This window comes from Chaetomium fimeti, assembly GCF_033439085.1.
Source record: "Chaetomium fimeti strain CBS 168.71 chromosome Unknown B0H64scaffold_1, whole genome shotgun sequence".
Classification (NCBI taxonomy): domain Eukaryota; kingdom Fungi; phylum Ascomycota; class Sordariomycetes; order Sordariales; family Chaetomiaceae; genus Chaetomium; species Chaetomium fimeti.
Window position 1 is genome coordinate 2,647,357 of NW_026944329.1, and position 22,308 is coordinate 2,669,664.

At 58.1% G+C, this 22,308-nt stretch overlaps 11 protein-coding genes across 11 annotated transcripts; 5 read left to right on the forward strand and 6 right to left on the reverse strand.

Annotated features, from left to right (window-relative positions):
• Positions 1–110: 110 nt before the first annotated feature.
• On the reverse strand, positions 111–2,017 carry B0H64DRAFT_19932 (Vta1 like-domain-containing protein). Its single transcript, XM_062799223.1, has 3 exons — positions 1,558–2,017; positions 1,372–1,499; positions 111–1,321 (listed from the first exon to the last, which is right to left on the reverse strand). The coding sequence occupies exons 1-3, from the start codon at positions 1,762–1,764 to the stop codon at positions 391–393; spliced, it is 1,266 nt and encodes a 421-aa protein (XP_062664151.1). The 5' UTR covers positions 1,765–2,017; the 3' UTR covers positions 111–390.
• A 406-nt stretch (positions 2,018–2,423) lies between these two features.
• B0H64DRAFT_369870 (uncharacterized protein) lies at positions 2,424–3,962 on the forward strand (the record flags this gene model as incomplete). Its single annotated transcript, XM_062802062.1, has 2 exons — positions 2,424–2,573; positions 2,631–3,962. The coding sequence occupies 2 exons, from the start codon at positions 2,424–2,426 to the stop codon at positions 3,960–3,962; spliced, it is 1,482 nt and encodes a 493-aa protein (XP_062664152.1).
• Positions 3,963–4,149: 187 nt separating this feature from the next.
• B0H64DRAFT_19949 (3' exoribonuclease family, domain 1-domain-containing protein) lies at positions 4,150–5,545 on the reverse strand. The gene is made up of 2 exons (XM_062799226.1): positions 4,809–5,545; positions 4,150–4,712 (listed from the first exon to the last, which is right to left on the reverse strand). The coding sequence occupies exons 1-2, from the start codon at positions 5,126–5,128 to the stop codon at positions 4,199–4,201; spliced, it is 834 nt and encodes a 277-aa protein (XP_062664153.1). The 5' UTR covers positions 5,129–5,545; the 3' UTR covers positions 4,150–4,198.
• Positions 5,546–6,488: 943 nt separating this feature from the next.
• Positions 6,489–7,941, forward strand: B0H64DRAFT_381376 (uncharacterized protein). The gene has a single exon (XM_062802801.1). The coding sequence runs from the start codon at positions 6,882–6,884 to the stop codon at positions 7,764–7,766; it is 885 nt and encodes a 294-aa protein (XP_062664154.1). The 5' UTR covers positions 6,489–6,881; the 3' UTR covers positions 7,767–7,941.
• Positions 7,942–8,318: 377 nt separating this feature from the next.
• B0H64DRAFT_20050 (uncharacterized protein) lies at positions 8,319–9,760 on the reverse strand. Its single transcript, XM_062799248.1, has 3 exons — positions 9,297–9,760; positions 9,147–9,217; positions 8,319–9,047 (listed from the first exon to the last, which is right to left on the reverse strand). Exons 1-3 carry the CDS (start codon positions 9,397–9,399, stop codon positions 8,385–8,387), a joined length of 837 nt encoding a protein of 278 aa, XP_062664155.1. The 5' UTR covers positions 9,400–9,760; the 3' UTR covers positions 8,319–8,384.
• On the forward strand, positions 9,645–11,990 carry B0H64DRAFT_19992 (PLC-like phosphodiesterase). Its single transcript, XM_062799236.1, has one exon. The coding sequence runs from the start codon at positions 10,122–10,124 to the stop codon at positions 11,541–11,543; it is 1,422 nt and encodes a 473-aa protein (XP_062664156.1). The 5' UTR covers positions 9,645–10,121; the 3' UTR covers positions 11,544–11,990.
• Position 11,991: 1 nt separating this feature from the next.
• B0H64DRAFT_19970 (tryptophan synthase beta subunit-like PLP-dependent enzyme) lies at positions 11,992–13,661 on the forward strand. The gene is made up of 2 exons (XM_062799231.1): positions 11,992–12,814; positions 12,902–13,661. The coding sequence occupies exons 1-2, from the start codon at positions 12,104–12,106 to the stop codon at positions 13,448–13,450; spliced, it is 1,260 nt and encodes a 419-aa protein (XP_062664157.1). The 5' UTR covers positions 11,992–12,103; the 3' UTR covers positions 13,451–13,661.
• Positions 13,662–13,767: 106 nt separating this feature from the next.
• On the reverse strand, positions 13,768–14,607 carry B0H64DRAFT_428671 (uncharacterized protein; the record flags this gene model as incomplete). The annotated part of the gene is made up of 2 exons (XM_062805858.1): positions 13,901–14,607; positions 13,768–13,850 (listed from the first exon to the last, which is right to left on the reverse strand). Exons 1-2 carry the CDS (start codon positions 14,568–14,570, stop codon positions 13,768–13,770), a joined length of 753 nt encoding a protein of 250 aa, XP_062664158.1. The 5' UTR covers positions 14,571–14,607.
• B0H64DRAFT_381381 (uncharacterized protein) lies at positions 14,585–15,148 on the reverse strand. The gene is made up of 2 exons (XM_062802802.1): positions 14,769–15,148; positions 14,585–14,697 (listed from the first exon to the last, which is right to left on the reverse strand). Exons 1-2 carry the CDS (start codon positions 14,986–14,988, stop codon positions 14,663–14,665), a joined length of 255 nt encoding a protein of 84 aa, XP_062664159.1. The 5' UTR covers positions 14,989–15,148; the 3' UTR covers positions 14,585–14,662.
• A 1,043-nt stretch (positions 15,149–16,191) lies between these two features.
• Positions 16,192–19,987, forward strand: B0H64DRAFT_428672 (uncharacterized protein). Its single transcript, XM_062805859.1, has 5 exons — positions 16,192–17,073; positions 17,130–18,528; positions 18,591–18,674; positions 18,799–19,498; positions 19,640–19,987. The coding sequence occupies exons 1-5, from the start codon at positions 16,485–16,487 to the stop codon at positions 19,808–19,810; spliced, it is 2,943 nt and encodes a 980-aa protein (XP_062664160.1). The 5' UTR covers positions 16,192–16,484; the 3' UTR covers positions 19,811–19,987.
• An 87-nt stretch (positions 19,988–20,074) lies between these two features.
• Positions 20,075–22,186, reverse strand: B0H64DRAFT_20093 (general substrate transporter). The gene is made up of 3 exons (XM_062799257.1): positions 21,986–22,186; positions 21,614–21,930; positions 20,075–21,557 (listed from the first exon to the last, which is right to left on the reverse strand). The coding sequence occupies exons 1-3, from the start codon at positions 22,084–22,086 to the stop codon at positions 20,287–20,289; spliced, it is 1,689 nt and encodes a 562-aa protein (XP_062664161.1). The 5' UTR covers positions 22,087–22,186; the 3' UTR covers positions 20,075–20,286.
• Positions 22,187–22,308: the final 122 nt, after the last annotated feature.

Consider the following 22,308-nt stretch of genomic DNA (forward strand, 5'->3'; position numbering starts at 1 on the left):
TCAATACATCGAGCGAACAATTCGGACCGAGCCGCTGTAACCATGCGCTCCGGCATCGCCAGCGTCGGGAGGAAGGACGATGATGGCCTTGGAACCAGATCCGCGGCACAGAAAAGTGTTGTGGTGGTACAAGATTGGCTTTGCTAGGGCTGCCGTGTGGGTAGCCGTCAGATCGTTGAGGCGGCTAGATAGCATGTTGTGAGACAGTGCTCTGCTGGCTGTTTCCGCTTGGGGCGGGCGGCAGAACGGGACGAACATTGTCTCGGGTACAACGAATCTGCCGGAGTAGGGCCCCTGAGACAACGAATACGTCAAGACTCTTGCTGTTCGAATCATACGCTGGCATTTCATCACGACCATCATTACGTAGCTCGTATCACTTCCCACTCCCTATGTCGCCCCGAGCAACCTCAGCGCGTCTCGTAATTCCCTTACCGCGGTAGGCACGTCCTCAAAGTTGAGAGCCGATATGGCCCATTTCGCATGCTTTTGTGCCCCGACCATTGCCGCCTCATCCGTCGTGAAACCCCCAGACTGAACCGGCACATAGCTAGCCGGCGGGGCTGCAGGAGGGGCTGTCGGCCGTGCGGTATTCGCGGTTGGAGCCGCGTGCGAGTAGTAAGGGTTGGTGGGCGGACTAACGGGGGGTGACGCCACTGCAGCCGTTGATGGGGGATTTGTGGCGAATGTTGGCGGTATCGTTGTAGGAGCCGAAGGCTGGTGATAGAAGCCAGATCCGGATGGACTAACAGGGCCCTGTGACCACGTTGTTGGCGGAATACTCGTTGTTGGGCTCTGCTGGGATGGCGTCCATCCGGTTGGTGGGGGTGGGAGACCGGGGGACGCTTGGGAGTAATCGGGATGTTGTGGCGGTGGGGTTACCGATGCTTCTGGTCCAAAGTAACTCGATGGTGAAGGTTCGGCCAGATCCGTCGGCACCCCCGGGAGTTGGAGGCCGCCGTCAGAGATCGGAGATGGTTCGCCCAGGACTGGGCTGTGCGGCAACGACACGCCCGATGCGTGCTTGGCCGTTTCCGAGTCAGGGACATCTTCTACCGTCACAGGTCTCGGCCCTGTGTTTGGCGACGCGCCGCTCAAGCTCTGAACCGCGGGGTCGTTCGGATCTAGCTCCGGCTGGGGCGCCTCTTCATGTCGCGGGTTCGACTCATTGGGGTCGTTGCCGTCTCTAATTGCCTTGGCAATCCGCGCCGCGTTCCATTTTGCGTACTTGATCTTTTGTTGTGTCTCCTGATCCACCGGGCCCCAAATATTCGCGACATGGAAGAAGGTTGCGGCTGCATCGAATGTTGTCGCGGTTTGTCTGGCAACCGGTCAGCGAGCGCCGGTCTCAAACAGACATCATAAGCCTACTGTGTCACCCGATTCGCGTTCACCACCCGTTCGGCTCGGTCCAATGTCTCCTGTGCAAACTGTTCCACGTACGCCTGGCCTGCGAGATCGTCGGTAATGGCGTCTTCAGTCGCGTGCTCTGATTTCGTCTGGCGAGTGTCCATTAGCTTTACTAAATCACCTCCAAAGATTTTAAAACTCGCGTACCTGCTCCAGCTTATCCATCAAGTTTGTTGTGTAGTTTAGGATGCCCTCGTCGGTTGTGTGCAGCTGTTTCGCTAGGATTTGGTTCACAGCCCAGTATTCGCCTGGAAAATCAGAGACCGTCACCCCTTCGCATTCATTGTACAATACATACACCAATAGGACATAATGGGCTTCACGGCCTGAAGTTGCGTAGCTTTGGTGGCGCATTTCCAAATGTTGACATCGGCCTGCCTCAGGGCAGCGGGGACAGCGTCGGCCATGGTGGGAGGTGCCGGGGATGCGATGCAAGAAGCAGGTTGCAGGTTGCGGGTTGCGAATATCAACAAGAAAATAAATCCCGGTTTGGGGAGAAGGCAAAGTAGATTTAAGTACGAAGGGTGTCGCCAGGAAAAGGAATCCTGCTGCCTTGTAAGTTGCGTTGCGCCTGGAGCTCGTCGTCACTCTGCCTGCTTGTTGGTGCATTGGTGGGAGAGCGCCTCGCGTCACTTTCAAGTTGCCAAGCCTCGTAATTGATCGCCAACGAGGAGGGGCAGGGAGCTTTGGTCACCTTTCGGACCGAGCTTGCGTTTCCCTTTGGGGTTCTCGATCGCGGGTGGCACCAGCTCCTGCGGCATTGGAAATGTGTTCTTTTGCCGAAGATGGAAAGATGCCAGCTTGGATTCTTTCCTCTTCCTCGTCCGTTCCTCGCCGCATGGGGATAAAAAGACACACGAGTACCTTCCGATACATTGATCCCCCAATTTGACGGATTGAATCCCTTCCTGCGATTCTGTAAATACCCCACTCTCCTGTGCATCCAAGCACATCCAAGCACATTTGAGCAACAACATCCATCTCCGCGTTGCTGTGAATCGAGCGTCCGCATTATGCATCACCCCACCCTCTGCGCTGTGGCGGTCGCCTTGCTGTCCGCCCTCCCAGGAGCACAGGCAGGGCTCTACACTAAGAAATCACCCGTGTTACAGGTGGACGGCAAAAACTACGAGAGATTGATTGCTAAGAGCAATTACACCTCCGTGAGTCGGCGCCGTTGATTCGTTTATCTATCCACATGCTGATCATTCGCCTCTTAGATCGTCGAATTCTACGCCCCATGGTGCGGTCACTGCAAGAACCTCAAGCCGGCGTACGAGAAGGCGGCCAAGAACCTCGACGGCTTGGCCAACGTCGCCGCCGTGGACTGCGACGATGAGGCGAACAAGCCCCTTTGCGGATCGATGGGCGTCCAAGGCTTCCCGACCCTGAAGATCGTCCGGCCAAAGAAGGGAGGAGGAAAGCCGATGGTCCAGGACTACCAAGGACAACGGACAGCCAGCGCCATCGTCGAGGCCGTCGTGCAGCAGATCAACAATTATGTTGTCAAGGTCGAGGACAAGTCGCTGGATAAGTTCCTGGGCGACAAGGAGGCACCCAAGGCAATTCTATTCACGGAGAAGGGCACCACCTCGGCACTTTTGAAGAGCGTCGCCATCGACTTTGCGGGCGTGATCACCATCGGCCAGGCACGGAACAAGGAGGCGAAGGCGGTTGAGACTTTCGGCGTCGAGAAGTTTCCGACTCTGGTTCTCCTGCCAGGCGGTGACGCTGATGCCGTTGTCTACGATGGGGAGCTAAAGAAGGAGGGGATCGTCAAATTCCTTTCGCAAGCCGGACAACCGAACCCGGTTTCGCCGGTGAAGGGTAACGGCAAGAAAAACAAGGAGAAAAACAACAAAGCCTCCGACAAGGCCTCGTCCTCATCCGCCGCGCCCGAGTCCAAAACAGAGACCGCCACGCAGGAAGCACCGGTCATCGTCGAAACCGCGTTACCCATCCCCGCCATCAACTCGCCCGAGAAGCTGATCAAGGAGTGCTTGACCGAGAAGTCTCACACCTGCGTGCTGGCTATTGTCTCCTCAAGCGAGGACGAGAAGGCCAAGAAGGCGCTCGGCAGCCTCTCTGAGCTGGCCTTCAAGCACGCCCAGAGCAAGCGCAACCTGTTCCCCTTCTACGAGGTTTCCAAGAGCAACGAGGGGGCGGCGGCTCTTCTGAAGTCCCTCGATCTCGTCGGGGACGTGGAGATCATCGCCATCAACGCCCGCCGCGGCTGGTGGAGGCACTATGACGCAGCTGACTTCGGGCACGAGAGCGTCGAGAGCTGGATCGACGCCATCCGCATGAGCGAGGGAGTGAAGAAGAAGCTGCCCGAGGGCATTGTTGCCATTGCGGTGGAGGAGCCTACGTCAGCTACCCCAGAAGCGTCGTCGGAGGCCACCCCCGATGCCACCGAGGCCGGCGAGAGCGAGGAAGCCACCCCGGTTACCCCCGAGGCTAGCGGTGACGCGGCCGACGACTCCGCCGAGTCCACGTCGACTCAGGCCGCTGACCCCACTGGGGAGCCCGAGACCGCGCACGACGAGCTTTGATGTGCTTTAGTTACTTGTCCGGACTCGGTGGGCGCTAGGTTTGTTTTGTTAGCGGCGGCATCGCCGGGCGTAGCTGGGTCATTCACAGTATCATGAAATTACCAAATTGGTTGTCGTGTAGGTTTGAGGTGGGTTGTCTCGAGGTTGTGTAATAAAAAAATGGGTATTCTCACCTGCACCGTTCGCCACAGTAGGCATGTACCTGTATCGTAACCCAACCCGACGTACCTCCAGCATCAGTCGACTTCCATATCGTCTAGCCCGACCCCCTTCTCCACCGTCCCCTCCTGTATCATCCGGCTGCCCTTATCCCGAACAACCCTATCTAATATCTCCCTCATCTGCTTGCACCCGTCCACTCCGACCGCTAGCATACCCTCGAGCCGGCTGACCTGGACCCTGCTTTCGCACACCAGCACCGCGACGCGGTCGCTCTCGCCCAGCGTCGCCACCGTCAGGCCGGGGAGCTCCTGCTCCTCCTGGTGGTTCAGGTCGAGCAGGGGGTCGGCGCCCTCGTCATTGGCGGCGTAGGTCGACGTCGAGCCCGCCGTGCAGGCGGCGACGTAGTCGGTCATGGGGATGCCCGCGTCCACGCACGCCAGCGTCGCCGCGTTGATGAGCGCCGCCAGCAGCGACCCGTCCTGCGACAGCACGTGCAGCGACACGTTGATCTGGCTGTGCGGGAACAGGTGCGTGTGCAGGCTCGCCGCCAGCCCGTTGGCTACCGTCGACGCGAGCTCGAGCGTGCGCCTGTTGTGCCCGGGTTAGCTACTGCTGATGGACCCGGCCCCGCCCCGCCGTGTGGCCGTTCCGTCCGCCATGGTGGAAGGGCGGTTCAAGACTTACTTGTCGCCTCGCCCGTGCCGCTTCCGGTCTACGGAGCTGAATCCGGCAATCACGATGCCCACGACAATCTCTGCCTTGCCGCCTGCGCCGCCGCCGCCTCCTCCGCCTCCTCCCGCTCCACCGACCCCGCCGCGGCGAGGCCCGGGTTCACTCGGCCCGGTCACCACGCACATGACTTTGGTGTGGCCCATCTCGAGGTAGCTGGAGCCGTCGGCCGCGGCTTGCGTGCGGATTTGGGCGTGCACCCGGCGCAGCTCGTTCCATCTCCGCCCGTCCACGCGGAGGAGCGCGAGATTGTACGTCGATGTGTCGAGCGGCATTGTGGGGAAGCTCTGTGGTGGCGGTGGTGGTGGTGGTGGTGGTCTCGCGGGGTGGTCGGGTTGTTCACAATTCGGTCAGTTGTGCTTTGGGCTGCTTTCGCATCCCACTTCGGACTAACTATCGGGTGTTCCCTGAGGCCGGACGGCGGGTCGGCGTGTTTGGGATCTGCGTCGAAGCTGGGACGCGGCTGGCAGGGAATTTGGGTTGCCCACTCCTTCTAGTTCGGGGATAGGGTCGCAGAAAGAGTCCTGAAGGCGCTCTCAATCCGGATTGATTGTGCGGCGTGGATGTCTGCAACCAATCCTCACATCCCGTCGCTGAATCCCGAATGGGAAAAAAAAGGTTGCGGGGCACTCGCGAGATGGAGCTTGGGCCACCTCAAGCCCACCGAGTAACAGTGGATCCTCGAGATCGGGACTTGCATAAACTTGGCTCCCAAAACAATCTTGTCGTCGGCACCGCCTCTTCGTCCCCTGAAAGATCAGTTTCCTGGATTGTTCTCAGCATTCCCTGGCATCCCGTATCTGGACCTTGCTCTCCTGATGTCGAGTGGAGCTTCGGAAGGTCTCGACTGCTTCCATGAGCAACGATCGGCGGCACAGGGCGGCTTTGCCACAATGTTCATCGGATGGAAATAGCATGTCCATGGTTACTGTGTGACTGTGTACACGGATTTGGCATCTGATGTTGGATGGGCCAAAAGGTCGAAAAGTCCGATCATGGCCCATGGGGGCGGCTAAAACACGGTGTAAGGCCGTTTGGGTGTTTGATGAAACAGCGAGCCATGGCTTTGGGCAAGCCATCTGCCGAGCATGGGCGCGCAACGCTGCAATCAAAGGGGCCGTTGCGGCCAAGACAGCTTAACACTTTGTGCAGAAAAGCCGCAAACAAAGTGCTAGTGTTCTCGACCGTTTTCATCTCCACAAACAACTTGGAAACCCAACGCCCAGCGGTCGGGTAATACCGTGATGAGACGCAAGGGAACCCGGCGAGAGATCCATGAATTTCAGCTCCAGACCATGGAAGCGTCCGCCACCGACCTGCACTGCCCTCGACTGAAATATGCCTCCTTTTTCTTGTCGTTGCCAAGTCGGAGAATGCAAGTTCTCGTACGGAATAGTACAGAGCATGAGATCGAAGCCTGGATGGCGCGAACAAAACATCAACACAGGCAGCGAGCCAGCCTGTTGGATCAGGGCACGACTGCGACGGGAGCAGGCCTTCGACTGGTTCGCAGCCAATGAAAATGGACGTGGACCTGCATCCATTGGGCCTTGGCCCTGTTCTAACTGTGGGTCCAGTCGTAAGCGGCCAGTCAGGAAGGACGTCTGGGGATCTCCGTTCTGGGCCCTCGCCAGCGGTCTGGCCAAGCAGGGCAATTGACCGGGATTATTCAGGAACCAACTCTCGGCTCATTTTAACTTCCCACCCCCTGTCCAGCAGCAGCAGCTTTTGAACCTTCATCTCCCCCCACCCGTCTCTCCTTTCCTTCCGCGATCTTTCAAGCAACAACGACGCTTTTCGCGATCACATCCACTCTTTTGGAGATCTTGCATCTCAGTTCACTCCTTTGAACCGCGCGCGACAAACTATTCCGTTCTCTCGAGACGATCGCAAGCTTCAATTACAACCGCACTCCTTTCCCAATTGCGACATTGGACCATCTACAGCGCCTCAGGCCCTGACGACCACTCACGAAACCAACGACATCTGGATAGAAAAAAAAACAACCACACAAAACAAACCGTCACCATGCAGCTCACTCACTTCCTTCTGCTCGCCGGTGCGCTCGGCGCCACCGCGCACCCGTCGGGCCATGCTCACCTCCACCGCAGCGTCCAGGCTAGGCGCGATGGTCCGGCCCACGTCAAGAACGTCCACAACAGGCCAATCCCCAAGTCTGCCGCCGCCGCCGCCAAGGTCGCCGACCCAGCCCCGAGCGTCGCTCCTTCCCCGAAGCCGAAGCCCTCTGAGGATAACGAGTCCGAGTCGGACGAGTTCATTCCCTTCTGCGGCGGCACCTCGAGCAAGTCGAAGCGTGTCACGTACGAGCAGGTCATGTACACTGGAAACCAAGGCACCAACAACGGCTGCGAGTGGAACTCCAACCTGATGTTGGTCCCCAACAGCATCGCCGACAAGTACAAATACGTCCAGGAGTACAAGAACGTCGCCGACGAGACGTACCAGGTCATCTGCGCCAACAAGATGGGCGCTGACGGCGGGCTTACCGGCATGTTCGAGGTCGAGGGCCAGAAGCAGCTGATCTTCAACCTCGAGCCCGGCGAGACCAAGACTGTGGTGGCCGACAAGAACACCCAGGGTGTCTGCGCCTTTGCGCCCGGGAAGATCCAGAAGACCCTCCACGGCCAATACGCCGGTGTCTGGGCCGAGTTTGACTTCGAGAACACTAGCAACACGGGCTGGTCCGGTGCCGACTGCTCTTCCCTCGTCGCCCAGCACTACAAGCTGGACGTTCCCGGCTGCCGCATGTCGGAGGGTGGCGTCGACTCGACCATTCTCGCCGGCGGCATTGGCGACAACGCCTACACCAAGGGCATGGAGAAGCTCGACGGCATTGGCCTCAACATCGTCCCCGGCAAGACCGTCATCAAGGTCTACGTCGGTTTCTCTTAGATTGGGGGTTCCGGTTTTCTCATTCTCCACGACTGACGGTGTCGATACGACAATTTAATGGCGCCTGATAGGGGTCGACGCTTCTGCTTTTGTGTGCACCCGGTTTGCTTTTCTGTTCGCTATATCCATGGTTTGGCTGGGACAAAGTATTGGCTGGGCTCTCCTGGAAACAAGGCTTTGTGAATAATGTTTTCCGGATACAGGGCGTCGGCTGTATATACTTAATGCCCACATCACGTTTTATCTTTGCTTACATCTTGTTGAACCATGCCGCGCTCCTTAACTCCCTCGCCCAGGTCGCGATCCATTGCATCCCTTTCCATTGAGTCCTACAATTACCTCGAATCCCAATCTCACTCGAGCGCTCCCTTGCATTGTTCTAGGGGGCGCGGCCCAATCTCGCCCCTCCAAACGTATCTCGCAATCCCCTTTTCGTCTTTCCACATATCCAGACCCAAGGGGGGGTTCTCGTCGAACCCAAGCTAACCCAAGCAAAATGAATAACCAGACGTTCCAGAACTCCTCAATCACACCCAATCCCCATAGTTGCCATTTTACTCCGTCCATCCCCCACGAAAACATACCCCGCCCCACACCATCAACCCGCCACCCCTTTCTTCACCCCCGATGCCAAAGCACCCGAAACCCACCCACCAACCCCCTGTGATTCTCATTATTCTCCCGCTCCCGCTCCCGCTCCCGCTGCTTCTTCACCAGCCGCCGATGCTGGTGGTGCTGCTGCTGGTGTGCGGCTGCCACTGACCCCGGCGTCGGCGTCTGACCACGCCCTCCGCCGTCTGCTGCGCCGTCGCCACCGCTGGGACTCGGTTCTGCCGCCGTGTTGTTGCTCCGCCGCGGGAGGTGCAGGCCGTCGCCGAGCTCGGAGCGCTGGATCGCGTTGATGCGCAGCATCCAGCGCCGGGCGGTGCTTGGCGGGCTGGGGCGGGATGGGCGGTGGTGGTGGTAGGGGGGTTGATGGTGGTAGGGTTGGTAGTGGTGGTGATGGTTTGGGTTGGGCATTTCGGGGTTGGGGTGGGTCGGTGGGGTGATGAAGTCTCCGGTGCTGTCGCTGTGGACGCTGGAGGTTGGGTGGCCGTTGCTGAACTGCCTGGCGTGATAAGGGGCGGGCGCAGTTGGGTCGAAGAAGGGCGGGTTTAGTGATGCTGCGTTGGGGTATGTTGGTGGGAGAGGTGCTGTTTGTGGTTGGCCATTGTTGGTTGTGTTTCTGAATAAGGGCGTGACGGTTGAGAAATCCCCGGTAGGGAGGGCAGGAAGGGGTAACTGTGAGGGGGGTATTAGTCGTGGTCCATTACTTTAGCTTCTTGGGGTAGAGGTCGAGGATGTGCCGAGCAACACTGGGAAAGGTGCGGTCAAAATTACCTGTTCTATATAGGTGGACATTTTAACTGGCTTTTGAGTAGCAACGTTGTAATCGGAGAGGTGTTTTGCCTCTGTTAGAGCCGAATTGCATCGGAGTTGTGAGGGGACTCGGGGGAGGTTGAAGTTTGGACAAAGAATGCGGGGACGCACCGGTCACCGAGGGCGCTTGAAGATGACTTCGGCACCCTTTAATGGATTCTGCGTCCATTCGGGCATGCAGACATACAGCCGGATGATACCCCTCTATCTCCATCAGACGTTGGAGGCAAGGCTGCGGCAAAGCGGCGTAGGAAGCAGAAGAAATGTTTGATGTGGCTTGCCGACGCGGCACTTGGTGGGAACCCCACGTTTCATTGCATTTCTTGTTTTGAGTATCTGACTGTGTTTGACAACGCGCGTCTTCTAATTGACATGAGCATTTGCATCAATTAAGCTATTGAACGGCGCAAGCTCTCAACAACATGAAGTCATCCACCAAATATCGCGGGTAACCCTAACCCGTCTAAGCCCCTTTTTGACTCGTGGCTGTGGAGCTTGCGTGTCTCGGATTCAGGGGTAATTTGCTTGGATGAAGAACTGCATTTATCATTCGTACTAACTACCTAGTTATACTGTGGACAGTGTAGAAGAGAAACTTCACCCGCTCCCATCATGGCCTATCCCCGCACACGGGCGACGCATGCTTGGGGCTTGCACCATCACAGCTGGGCTGGGGGGCTCAGCGACTATCAGCCTCCACACGCACTTGAATGAAGCCCAGCGATTGGTGAAGCCGGTCAAATCCCTCGCCGCGGCTGGGATTGGCACCGGCCAAGCTCCGAATTCGATCGTTTCAGGCTTGCTGCAAGCCGACGGCGGCAGTCTTTAAGACCCCCCCCTGGCCACCTCTCCCCGCCCCCCTGATGGAGAGATCTCAGATCCAGATCTCCAACCCCCACATCTACGACGTTGCTGTCGCTAACCAGACCAGTCAAGATGCCCAGCAAAGGAGTCCATGCTTTCACTTACCTCGCGGCCCATGGCTGCTCAATTGAGCTGTCGGTCCCTGGACAAAGCGTGTCAGTCAAGGAGCTGCACCGCTTCCGCGATGTCTGCTTAGAGGTGGAGACGTCCGCAATTGAGAGTTTCTTCGACAAGAGAGGGAGGTTTACCTTCAAGGTGTTTCAGCATGGCAAGCAGATCTGTGAGCAATGGATCGATGTGAACGCCATTACGGGCAACGCCAGTGGCGGCACCATGGAGTCCATCGCCAACACGCCCTCCATCTTCCACGGCGACGACATCATCATCTCGTACGGCATGTACGAGGCCGGCGGGGGCCATGACCTGCTTCCCAACCGCCACCAGTGCTACATCACCGTCACGCCCAACTATTCCAACTGGATCGGCAATGTCGCGCCGCCGGGCTCCGACCTCGAGAACAAGCCGTTCGCGCGGCTCGTCCTCCCCTCGGCGCACGACGTGGGCATGAACAGCATGGAGAGCAGCGAGGCGGTGCTCCGCAAGGTCGGCGGCGCTATAGTCGCGGAGCTCATCAATGACAACCGGGTCCTGGTCAAGCTCGCCGACAAGCTCTCGGCCAGCGCCATCGCGCTCATCGCGCCCAACATCATCTTCGGCCTGGCCATCACGCAGAAGGACAGCCTGGAGGCCATGCTGGCCATCGGCGCGCGCTACTTCGAGTTCCGCCCGGCGCACCTGCACAAGTCGGTCATTCCGACGGGCGCCCTGCCCGACCGGCTGTACTTCCAGCACAGCGCGATCCCGGGCATGGCGTACGACGCCTTCCTGCGCGGCGTCGTGGGCTTCCTGCGCGCGCACCCGGCCGAGATCGTCGTGGTGCAGCTGCGGTGGGACGGCGTGCCCGACGTGTGCGCGAAGCCGTCGCGCGAGGAGAAGAAGCAGTACCTGGACGAGGCGCTGCGCCACGCCGACGGCAGCATCGTGGCGGGTAATTTGACCGACATGAAGCGGCTGACCATCGGCCAGCTGCGCCGCGAGAAGAAGCGCCTGATTATGCTGGACAGCGTCGACTCGCTGTCGACCTACACCGACGAGGGCAACGCGACGCTCGACGGCGACAGCATCCTCTCGGCGCTGCCCAAGATGTTGACGGCGGGCAAGCAGAAGGGCAAGGCCTTTACCAACATCCAGTGCCAGGCGACCGCGTCCAACATCATCAAGGCTGTGGTCTATTCGATTCTGGAGTCGAGCGTCACCACCAGCTGTCTGTTGGCCACCAAGGGGTTGTGCGATTCCAAGACATTACCGTGGTGCAGGGACAATATCCTGCGGACTTGCGACGTCAACCACCTTATTGTTTTGATGAATGATTGGATAGACGGTGCGACTTCTGACATCGCGGTTCAGTTGAGCAGGAAGAGGTTGGAGAAGTGATGGGTGTCTTTCCCCCGTCACCGAGGATGGGAGCACAGACGAGGTGCTGGTTGGAGGTGCTTGCCGGGTAGACTTTTGACGGATGAGATGATTGACGATGTCTGATGTCATTACAGGCTGGTGGTTCAACGGGGGCCAGTCTCTTCTATTTGGGTCCTTTTTTCATTCAGGTACCGGCGGACGGTGTTAGTGAACGCAACCTCAATGGGCCGTGTCACATTATTTTCCATAATACCGGCTCGATCGACTAGGGAGTACCTTAGGTACAGATCCAGAACGGGATTGTGATTTCAAGCTTTCAAAGCAACTGGCAACACCAGCGCTGCTCCGGCCATCATCTCGCTCCCCGACCAGGCCCTAGTGGATGCCGTTCCTGTCCCGGTACCGGCCCGGGATTGCGCCGGCTTGATCTCTTCTCGGGCCCGGCTGAGCTTCGAACCCCGCATCGCAACCGAAGCAGGAGAACTCTCCACCCCAAACCACCACCGATCAATAGCCATACCCTTCTAGTATCAATCACACTCCAATCTGTCACTACCAGCCCAACCCAACCCAACACCATGCCATCCCCATCCCCATCCCCCGTCTTCCTCAACCCATCCGCCAAATCCTGGCGCTACACACCCCCCTCTCCCACAGGTAACCACCCTCCCCCCACCGACACCGAAACCAAAACCGAAACCCCCGTCCAAACCTTCCACCGCCTCCTCCCCAACCACGCCCCCACCCCCCTCCACAGCCTCCCCGCCGTCGCCACCGCCCTCAACCTCGCCCACGTGCTCCTCAAAGACGAGTCCCACCGCGCCGGCCTGCCCTCCTTCAAGATCCTCGGCGCCTCCTGGGCCGTCTACCGCGCGGTCGCCGCCGCCCTCGGCATCGACGCCATCTCCAACCTCCTATCACCATCAAAACCACCCCAGAAGAACGGGCCGCCCTTCGATCCTCTAACCTCCCTCGGCGCCGCGGCGCGCGCCGCAGGCCGCCGGCTCACGCTGGTGACGTGCACGGAGGGCAACTGGGGCCGGGCGGTGGCGCGCATGGCGGCGTATGTGGGGGTGGCGGTGGTGGTGTATGTGCCGGCGCACGTGCCGGAGGCGACGCGCGGGTTGATTCGGGGGGAGGGGGCCGAGGTGAGGGTGGTGGAGGGGGATTATGACGACGCGGCTGGGGCTGCGAGGCGGGCGGCGGGGGAGGGGGGTGGTGAGGGTGGTGGGGATGGGGCGGTGTTGGTGATGGATATTGGGTGGGAGGGGTTTGAGGTCGTGCCGCAGGTTTGTTTTTTTGGCCCCTTTCTTTTTTGTTGGGGGGTTTCCTCCTGCAAGGGGGTTTGGGTGTCACCGCTGACAACTGCGCGTTAGTGGGTTGTTGAAGGCTACCAGACAATGCTGGATGAGTCAGATGCACAAGTCCTTCGCATGACGGGCGGCAGACCGGCCACGCATGCTGTTGTCCCCGTCGGCTGCGGCTCGGTTGCTCAGGCCGTGGCGCAGCACTTTAAGAGCGCGACGAGGGAACGGGGTGTTGATAGCCCGGCGGCGGCTGTGCTTGCTGTCGAGCTTGACACGGCGGCGTGCTTGAGGGCATCGCTCGAGAACGGGACGATGGTTAGCGTGCCGACTGGGGATAGCATCATGTGTGGCATGAACTGTGGGACGTTGTCTACCACAGCCTGGCCTATCCTGAAGTTGGGGATTGACGGTACCGTGGTGGTGAGTGATGTGGAAGCACACAATGCTGTTCAGGAACTAGAAGTGCATGGGTTCAAAGCAGGGCCCTGTGGCTCCTCTACTCTCGCCGCTCTAGAGAAGTCCTGCAAGACCGAGCGGGTGAACTTGGGGCTTTCCGAGGAGTCAATTGTTGTCTTGTACTGCACTGAGGGGCATAGGGAATATATCACACCGGTTTGAATCAGTGGGTCAATACGGCCTGGCACTGTTATCCGAAGGGGTTAGAATTTAAAACGACGATCGTGGACACAGTGATCGGAGTGTCGGAATTACGTGGCGGTTGTGAACCTGGATTGAGTATGTAAACTCGTTGCTCTTTCCCTATTTCGTAAGGAGTCATGGGGTATTGAATGCCGTTGTTGGTTAAATGTGAATCCCATCCTCTAAGCTTAGGGTAGGTGAGGACTCGGAGCCGATGTGAATCCACTGAAGAACCCTCTGGAATCTACACTTCCTCTCTTGAGGATGGCAGAAGATTGCACCTTGAAAGGCCACTATTAGGATGAACATTTGTTTCTAGCCTCCTGCAACACCACTTCCCAATTGAATAGATGGATAAGTTTCGACTGCCCCTTTCTACCTGGTTGCTGTTCAAGCTACATCAGCCAGTTTCTCGTTCTGAGCACCCACAGTATTGAGAACAGTGAGCGCGCTCCTCTTCTCCAGACTCTTCTTGACGGGATTCGGTGCCTCGAATACTTCGGATAATTCTTCCAGAGTTCTCCTTGGTTTCTGGAAAGTAAAAGTACATGAAGACGCCCTCCAGCAAGTCCCAGAACACGAAGACAAGATAAAAGTAGTAACCGATCTTCTCAAAGGCCGGGCCAGACGCATACTGCAGGATGGTGGAGGCGACCGAGGAAGCAAAGTTGCCCACGGCAGTGCCTTTGGCGCGGGTGGCCGTGGGCAGGGTCTCGGCGATGTACATGCTCTGCAGTGGCGTCCATCCAAAGGAGAAGACAATGCCGAAGATGAAGATGAAGGCGATGGTCGTGTTGGCCGCTGCCACCTGGGTCGGGTCGTCCGTGGCTAGCTTGCTGGTGCCCGTGATGATGGCGAAGCACACGGACGCGAACACGATGGTGTAGAGGAGGAGTGGTCGGCGGCCGACGACGAAGCTAACCCCGAAGCCGAGCACGAACCGGCCGGCTAGGAACTGCTCTTTGGTGGTGCTGGGCGCCTGGACGCACGTCCCAATGACGACGATCAGGGCGCCGACAAACATTCCGCACCGCCGGCCGAAGTAGTCGTTGACGGGGCCCGTGAAGAAGACAGCAGCGACAGAGCCGATATTGTACATGGCGAAGACCAGCCCCGTGGCTGACCCTGCCGTGGTCCTGTACATGTCCTTGTCAGCAGCCGCCTAGTCTCCCTAGTATCCTTATAGAACCCTCACATGTTGAAATACTTTTGGTAACTTATCATGCCTGGGCACAAGCGAGGTTAGGTTTGGCCACACCCAAGAAGGCTCGATCTCGAAGGAATGGCGGATATCTACCATTCAGACCGCCCATCAAGCTGCCGTCGTAGCCGTTGAGGCAGCCGCAGAGATAACTCAGCGACAAGACAAGATAGAGGCGGAGCATCCGTGGCGACCATGGCGAGTAGACGGTGTCGTCGGCATCGTGGGCGAGCTGAACAGTCACGTCGTTCTCGCGGGATGCAAGGTCGGCGTGCTCGACTCCGGTCGCGGCAGCCTTTTCGTCGCTGGGGTCCATGATGACGATGATGCAGAAAAGAGATAAAGAACGGTGAACAAGTTTCAGCTTCAAGTTTCAGCTCGAATTGGAGTATTATATTGGGCGTCTACCCCTCAATCAAATGCCACATACAATAGAGCTGCAGGGCCTAGATTCTGTCTCCCCATGGGGACCCATGATGCAATGACTCGCTTGGGTATGCATTTGATTTCCTGCGCCGTGGTACGGGTACGGGGAATGGTCGATATCTTCAGACCTTCCTTTTCTGGACCAGCGTATGTTCGGGCGATATTGCCCGTAAGGGACACCAAGCAATTGCTGTCGTGTGACGGGCGAGGCCTTGATTGGGGCGGCATTCGGAAGGCGGTCTGTGTCACCGTGGGTTACTGGTTGATGCCACGGCAGGGGTTTCATGGCTTCTTTTCTTGGGAAGGCTGCTCGGTCCTTGCTTGCCCGAGATTGAGATGGAAATCATCTGCAGCTCTTGAGATTCGGATGAACATAGTTGTAGGTGAAGAGATCTCCTGGAATGAACCTTGGATTTGGCACTCAATAAGACCTAGTAGCAACTGTTATTTTTCTCATCGTACGGATAGTGACGCCTTGAACTCAGGGGATTATACATCTTTCAACCCAGGCAGGCAGTCCAAATCCCCGGGCCGGAGTCCAGCGGCCAGCCCAAATGCATGGGCAGTACGAATGGAACCACGCCCGGGCTAAACTTACCCAGGCACTGTGGCTTCACTTTGAAGGCAGCAACCGATTGGCGGGATATTGGGGGGGGAGGTTTCTCAGATCATCGTCCTGTAATTGGATACCACAATTAGCGCTCGTGATATGGACGATGTTAGGGTCGGTACCTACGTGAAATCCACTATCACTCCCATTCACAGCTTCCAAGTTTGACCATCGTCAAAGAGAAATAAAACGATGGTGATTGAAATTATGATTGAATCGGTGGCTGGATTAGCGTCACTGGCACACTGAACTGACGGACTGGTTAAACTACTGGAAGACTGGAAGTGTCCAGGTCCATTAGGTGGAGGAAGAAAATAAGTCCAACCTGTTCCCCAACCCGTAATAAGTGTGCTAAGGTACCCGAATGGTACCTGCCGGTCTCGACCCCTCACATCCCCAGGTTGCGGTTTCCCAATTTGGTTGAACCCACAGCCCTCCTCCTCCCTGCATGCGTGATACAGTGACTGCCCAGATTTTGGATATTCTCGTGATGCATCATTTTGCCGGCCCAGCCATTTCAAGTCTCTAAGAGCCGATGACGCCCCCGCTCCCCATTCCCCCGCATCCGATACCCGAAACGGGACCGATGAGCGGACCGTGTTGGTTGCCGTGAATGCCGCCGATAATTCGGACGTCATAACGGGATATCCTTTATTTACATCAGGACATCAGACACGAAACAAGTGATGAGCAACCCATGGCCATCTCCTTTCATCCATCCATCCACAACTTTGCATTGAATCTGTCAACCTGTCAGCAATAGGTCAACCGTCAAGATGAGACTTTCCAACGGCATCACCAAGGAGGAAACAAATGGCACACCGGACTATGCCAATGAAGCCGTTTTCCGACGAAACACGCTGCCTCCGCGGTCCTACCACATCCCGGAGACAGCCCTCGCCCTCAACGGCCGCTGGGATTTCCACTATGCTCCGACTCCACTAAAGGCTCCGAGCCCGACATCTTCCCCCGACGAGCAGTGGACGGCCATCCAAGTCCCCGGCCACTGGCAACTACAGGGCCACGGCATCCCTCACTACACGAATGTCCAGTACCCTATTCCGGTCTGCCCCCCGCATGTCCCTACCGACAATCCCACCGGCACCTACCGCCGAACCTTCCACGTGCCCTCCCATTGGGACGACCACTCGCAACTTCGGCTGCGTTTCGATGGCGTTGATAGCGCCTTCCACGTCTGGGTCAATGGAATATTGGCTGGGTATGCTCAAGGATCCAGAAATGCCCACGAATTTGATATTACCGATTTTGGCGTGACAAAAGACCACCCCAACGAGGTCTGCGTGAGGGTCTATCAGTGGTCTGATGGTTCTTACATCGAGGATCAGGACCAATGGTGGCTTTCCGGTTCGTCTTGCTAAGGGCCGTTTTTGTCGGCTGGGGGTTATTAATATTGTAAACAGGAATCTACCGCGACGTGCACTTGATATCCATGCCGTCGGAAACGCGGATCGAGGACTGGTTTCTTCGTGCTGACCTGGACGCCGAATACAAGGATGCAACACTCGATGCTGCCATTGACGTCGTAACCTCGAAAGCCGCCAGAATCGATGTGACGGTTCGAGAGCTGCCTCGAAACGGAGGCGATGTGCTTGTCGAGGCACAACACGCTATCGACAGCAGCGGCAAGATTCACCTCAGCATCCCGGTCAAGAACCCGGCCAAGTGGACCGCAGAGACCCCGTATCTCTACTTAGTCGAGCTATCCATCACGACCCCCTCCAACACGCAGACAGTGCGTCAGAACGTGGGATTCCGCAAGGTGGAGCTGAAGAACGGCCTGATGTGTGTCAACGGCCAGCCCATCCAACTTCACGGAGTCAACCGACACGATCACCACCCCCGATTCGGCCGCGCTGTCCCCCTAGACTTCATCCGGAAAGACTTGCTCCTCATGAAGACGCACAACATCAACGCCCTCCGGTGCAGTCACTACCCCAGCGACCCGAGGCTGTTTGACATTGCCGACGAGCTCGGCCTGTGGGTCATGGACGAGGCAGACCTCGAGTGCCACGGATTCTACGACGCCGTCGCGCGGCCCCAAAACATACCCGAGGAGATGGATTATGGAGAGCGCAAGAAGCTCACGTTTCCAAAGGCTGCAAAGTACACCAGCGACAAGATATCCTGGCAGCCCGCTTATGTCGATCGTATGGAACAAATGGTGCATCGCGACAAGAACCACCCTTCGGTCATCATCTGGTCTCTCGGCAACGAGGCCTTCTACGGCCAGAACCACAAGGCCATGTACGAGTACGCCAAGAAGTTTGACCCCGGACGACTGGTTCACTACGAAGGAGACGCAGATGCCGAATCTGCCGACATGTACTCGTACATGTATCCGTCTGTCGACACGCTGATCAAGCATGCGAAGACCGAGGGCGTTAAGCCAGACGGGAGCTTCGATAGATTCATTATATTATGCGAATTTGCCCACGCCATGGGAAACGGGCCGGGGTGGCTGGAGGAATACCAGGAGGCCTTCCGCACTCACCCCCGGCTGCAGGGAGGCTTTGTCTGGGAGTGGGCGAACCACGGCCTGTGGAAGGAGGACGCCGACGGTAAGTCGTACTACGCTTACGGTGGCGATTTTGGGGATGTGCCAAACGACGGCACCTTCGTGATGGATGGCTTACTACACAGCACGCACGAGCCGACCCCTGGTTTGATCGAGCTCAAGAAGGTCATCGAACCCGTGAAGGTGGCAATCGACGGGGATGAGCTTGTAATCTCAAACCTCTACCAGTTTGTCGGACTCGAACACCTCGCTGCTACTTACAAACTAGAACAGTTTGCCGACAGGTGAGAAGCCCTGGCCCGTATCAGAAAAGCCCATTAACATGCGTTTAGCACAACTTTGCTAGCCTCTGGCGCAATAATACTGCCGGAAGTCAAGCCGGGCTCGAGCGTGAAGGTCCCCCTCCCAAGCTCAGCACACCGCTTCCAATGTGAGGCGGGCGCAGAAGTATACCTGACCGTATCCTTCACTCTCAAAACCGAAACACGATGGGCCAGCGCCGGCCACGAGATAGCATGGTTCCAACACCGCCTCCAAGCAACAAATGCCCCCAGCCCAACGGAAACACCAAGCCTGCCTCGGGGCCCAGTCCTCAAAACTACCGACAGCACCATCACCGTCACCGGCGACACCTTCACCTTCACCTTCGACCAAGCGCTCGGCTACCTCACGCACTGGAGCGCGAACGGCACCACCCTCCTCTCACCAGACCCCACCACCGGCGCCGCCATCACGCCCTCCTTCTGGCGGCCACCCACAGACAACGACATGGCCTCCTCGTTTGCCTACTGGCAGCGCTTCGGCGTCGACGCCCTCACCACCCAACTCCGCGGCACATCCATCACCCCACCCACCGCCTCCACCCCCACCACCACTATCACCTTCACCACCTTCCACACCCCGCCCGTCCTCGACTGGGGCCTGCTCGCCACCACCACCTACACCATCCACCCAACCACAACAACCACCACCACAACCACCACCACCACCACCGGCGGCGCCCTCACCATAACAATCCACCTCCAGCCCTCCGGCTCCTACCCGCCCACCCACATCCCACGCGCCGGCCTCGACCTACGCCTGCCCCCCACCCTATCCACCGTGCGCTGGCGGGGGCTCGGGCCGGGCGAGTCGTACCCAGACAAGCGTGCGGCGCAGCGCGTCGGGGTGTGGGGGCCGCGCGAGGTGCGCGAGCTACAGGGTGGCGAGTATGAGGTGCCGCAGGAGGGGGGCAATCGCATGGGGACGAGGTGGGTGAGTGTTTGTGGTGGGGGTGATGGGGGTGGGGGGGTGAGGGTTGGGAAGGTTGGTGAGGAGTCAAAGGAGGGGGGGGAGAGGGAGGAGGAGGGGGGGTTTAGTTTCCGGGTTGGCACGGTGGCCGATCGGGTGGTGCAGGCGGCGAGGCATCCGTGTGATTTGGTGGAGGAGGAGGCGACGCTGTTGAGGTTGGATGGGAGGGTTGCGGGGGTGGGCACGGCGGCGTGTGGGCCGGGGGTGAGAGAGGATTTGTTGGTGCCGGTGGAGGAGATGGAGTTTGGGTTCCGTTTGGAGGCGGTGGGTGTGTGAGAGATGGAGGGTTGGCAATCATCGGGGATTATAGTTGTTGTTGGGCAGCTCATGGGCTAAAAAAGCCGAACTCCAAGTGCGGATGCCGGCCATGGGGTGTCGGGCCAGACTCGGCGAGGGCGTTGCGCTACTAATATGACCGGAAAACAACGCTTCAACAGCGGGGATAAGGTGAACTGAACCTTTGTAGTCATCTATTAGGTTTAGATGCTCTCGAGATAAAAGATCCTGTCTAGCCTTTAACCATCTATGGTCATGTCTAAATCACACCGTCCCCGGGGTATCCTGCTCTACCTTGATCAAGCACCGTATGCACAAGGCCGCCCACATCCCTTTCCAATGTTGCACCGCAACAGGAACCCTACGGCATCAGTTCTTGAAGAATGAAAACAACACATCTCCAATCATCCAGGCCTGTCTCCTGGATCTCATCAATAATCAACGCTCAACCTCTCCACACACTGCCGTTCTCAAATCTAGTCCCGGTCCGCCCGGTCAGACGCGTTCACACCATCGCCCAGGCCAGCATCCGCACCGCGCTCGTTGATAACCGCGTCGTTGCTGTTGTTGGACGAGCCACCGCTGAGGGCGGGCTTCTCCTCGGTGTCGCGAGCGTCACGGCCGCCTCCTTCAGCGGAAGTCCTCTCAACGAGACCATACTGCTTGGCGTACTGCTGGATCTCGACCGGCTCCAGGTGCGGCAGCTCCTTGGCGGCCTTGACGTACGAAATCTTCTCGACGTGGCCCTTGGCGAAGATGATGTCGATCTCCTCGAGCGAGCGGCGGGCCGTCTCGGGGTAGAAGAAGTAGATGACGGGGATGAAGCAGGCGTTGACCGAGGCGAAGAAGAGGTAGGTGCCCCAGCCGATGTTGCGCACCATGATGGGGGTGACCATGACGATGAGGAAGTTGAAGAGCCAGTTGACGCACGTGCTGACCGCGTTGGCCTTTCCGCGCGTCTTGACCGGGTTCACCTCGGCCGGGTAGAGCCAAGGCAGCGGCAGCCAGGTGGCGCCGAAGAAGGCGATGTAGGTGAAGAGACCGACAGCGGCACCACGGGCCGTCATCCTGTTGTCGGGGATCAAGCAGGCAAAGGTGATAACCATGCTGAGGCATTGGCCGATGGAGCCGATCAAGAACAGGCGTCTCCGGCCGACGCGCTCGATGAGGAACCACGAGGTGGTGGCGAAGATGGAGTAGACGATCATGTTGACACCGCCCAGGAGAAGACTCATGTTGTGGTCCTCGCCGATGGACTCCTCGAAGAGAATTGGGAAGTAGTAAATGACGGCGTTGCAGCCACCGATCTGCTGCATAAACTGGGCGCTGGAGCCCAGGAGCATACGTCGGAAGTGCTGCGTCTTGCCGCCCGTGAACAGAGCCTTGACCGGGGTGCTCTTTTGGCCGAACCCGCCGGCGGCGCGAAGGGAGTCCATGATGAGGTTGCGCTCGAGGAGGGTCTCTTCACTAGTGAGCTCGTAGCCACGGATGGCGGAAATGACCTTGTCGGCGTCTTCGATGCGCTGGTGGCTCAGAAGCCATCTGGGAGACTCCGGGAGGAAGAACATGGGAACGATAATGAAGATGGCGAAGATGACCTGGAAGGCAATGGGGAATCGCCAGACGAGGTCATCAGGGCCGTAGGAAGCTCCGTAATCGATCCAGTAGGCGATCAAGGTACCGAAGGCGATGACACCACCCTCGATGCAGATAAGGAGTCCTCTGTTGGATGTTTTGCTGCACTCGGCTGTTCCGTCATGTTAGTGTCATGATGTCATATACTCTCCAAATATTCGGGCTCACCTTGGTAGGTTGGGATCGTCGACGTGTTCACGCCGTTTCCGACACCCATGACGACTCGGCCCACGATCAGCTGCGCGAGGGGTGATGCCCCAGGCATGGCGGTGATCTGGATGATCACGCCCAGCAACATGATGAAAGCACCCAGCATGATGGCCCTCCGTCTGCCGAGGAGGTCGCCCACACCGAGAATGAACATGGCACCCGCCAAGCAGCCGATCTCGTAGATGGCGGTGACCAACCCTTGCATCGTCGGGTTGTCGTCGGTTTCTTTGAACATGTGGTTGAAGGCCGGGGCGGTGATGATACCGCTCATGACACTAGTCGAGGTGTTATTATTGGGAGCCGCGGGCGCATGCCGCTGAGAATACTTACCCTTGGTCATATCCGAAGAGAAGGAAGCCCGTTGTCGCAACAGTCGAAACTGCTAGCGAAAGGGGCCTGCCCGAAAGGCCCATAAACTTGGGAGGGGCCATTGTCGAAGACTTGGGGTGGATGAATTAGGAGCAAAACGACAATCCGGGGAGAGTCGAGAGAGGGGGAAGACGTCTTCCTAAATAGCGAGACATGTGCAGGGGAGTTAAGGCCAAGCTGCAGATGGGGCGAGGGTCTCACTCGGACGTCGGTCGTGCATGCGGCAGCACACCGGCCATGTGGAACGGACGGAGACGGCGTTATGACCCGGTATCAGCCACCGT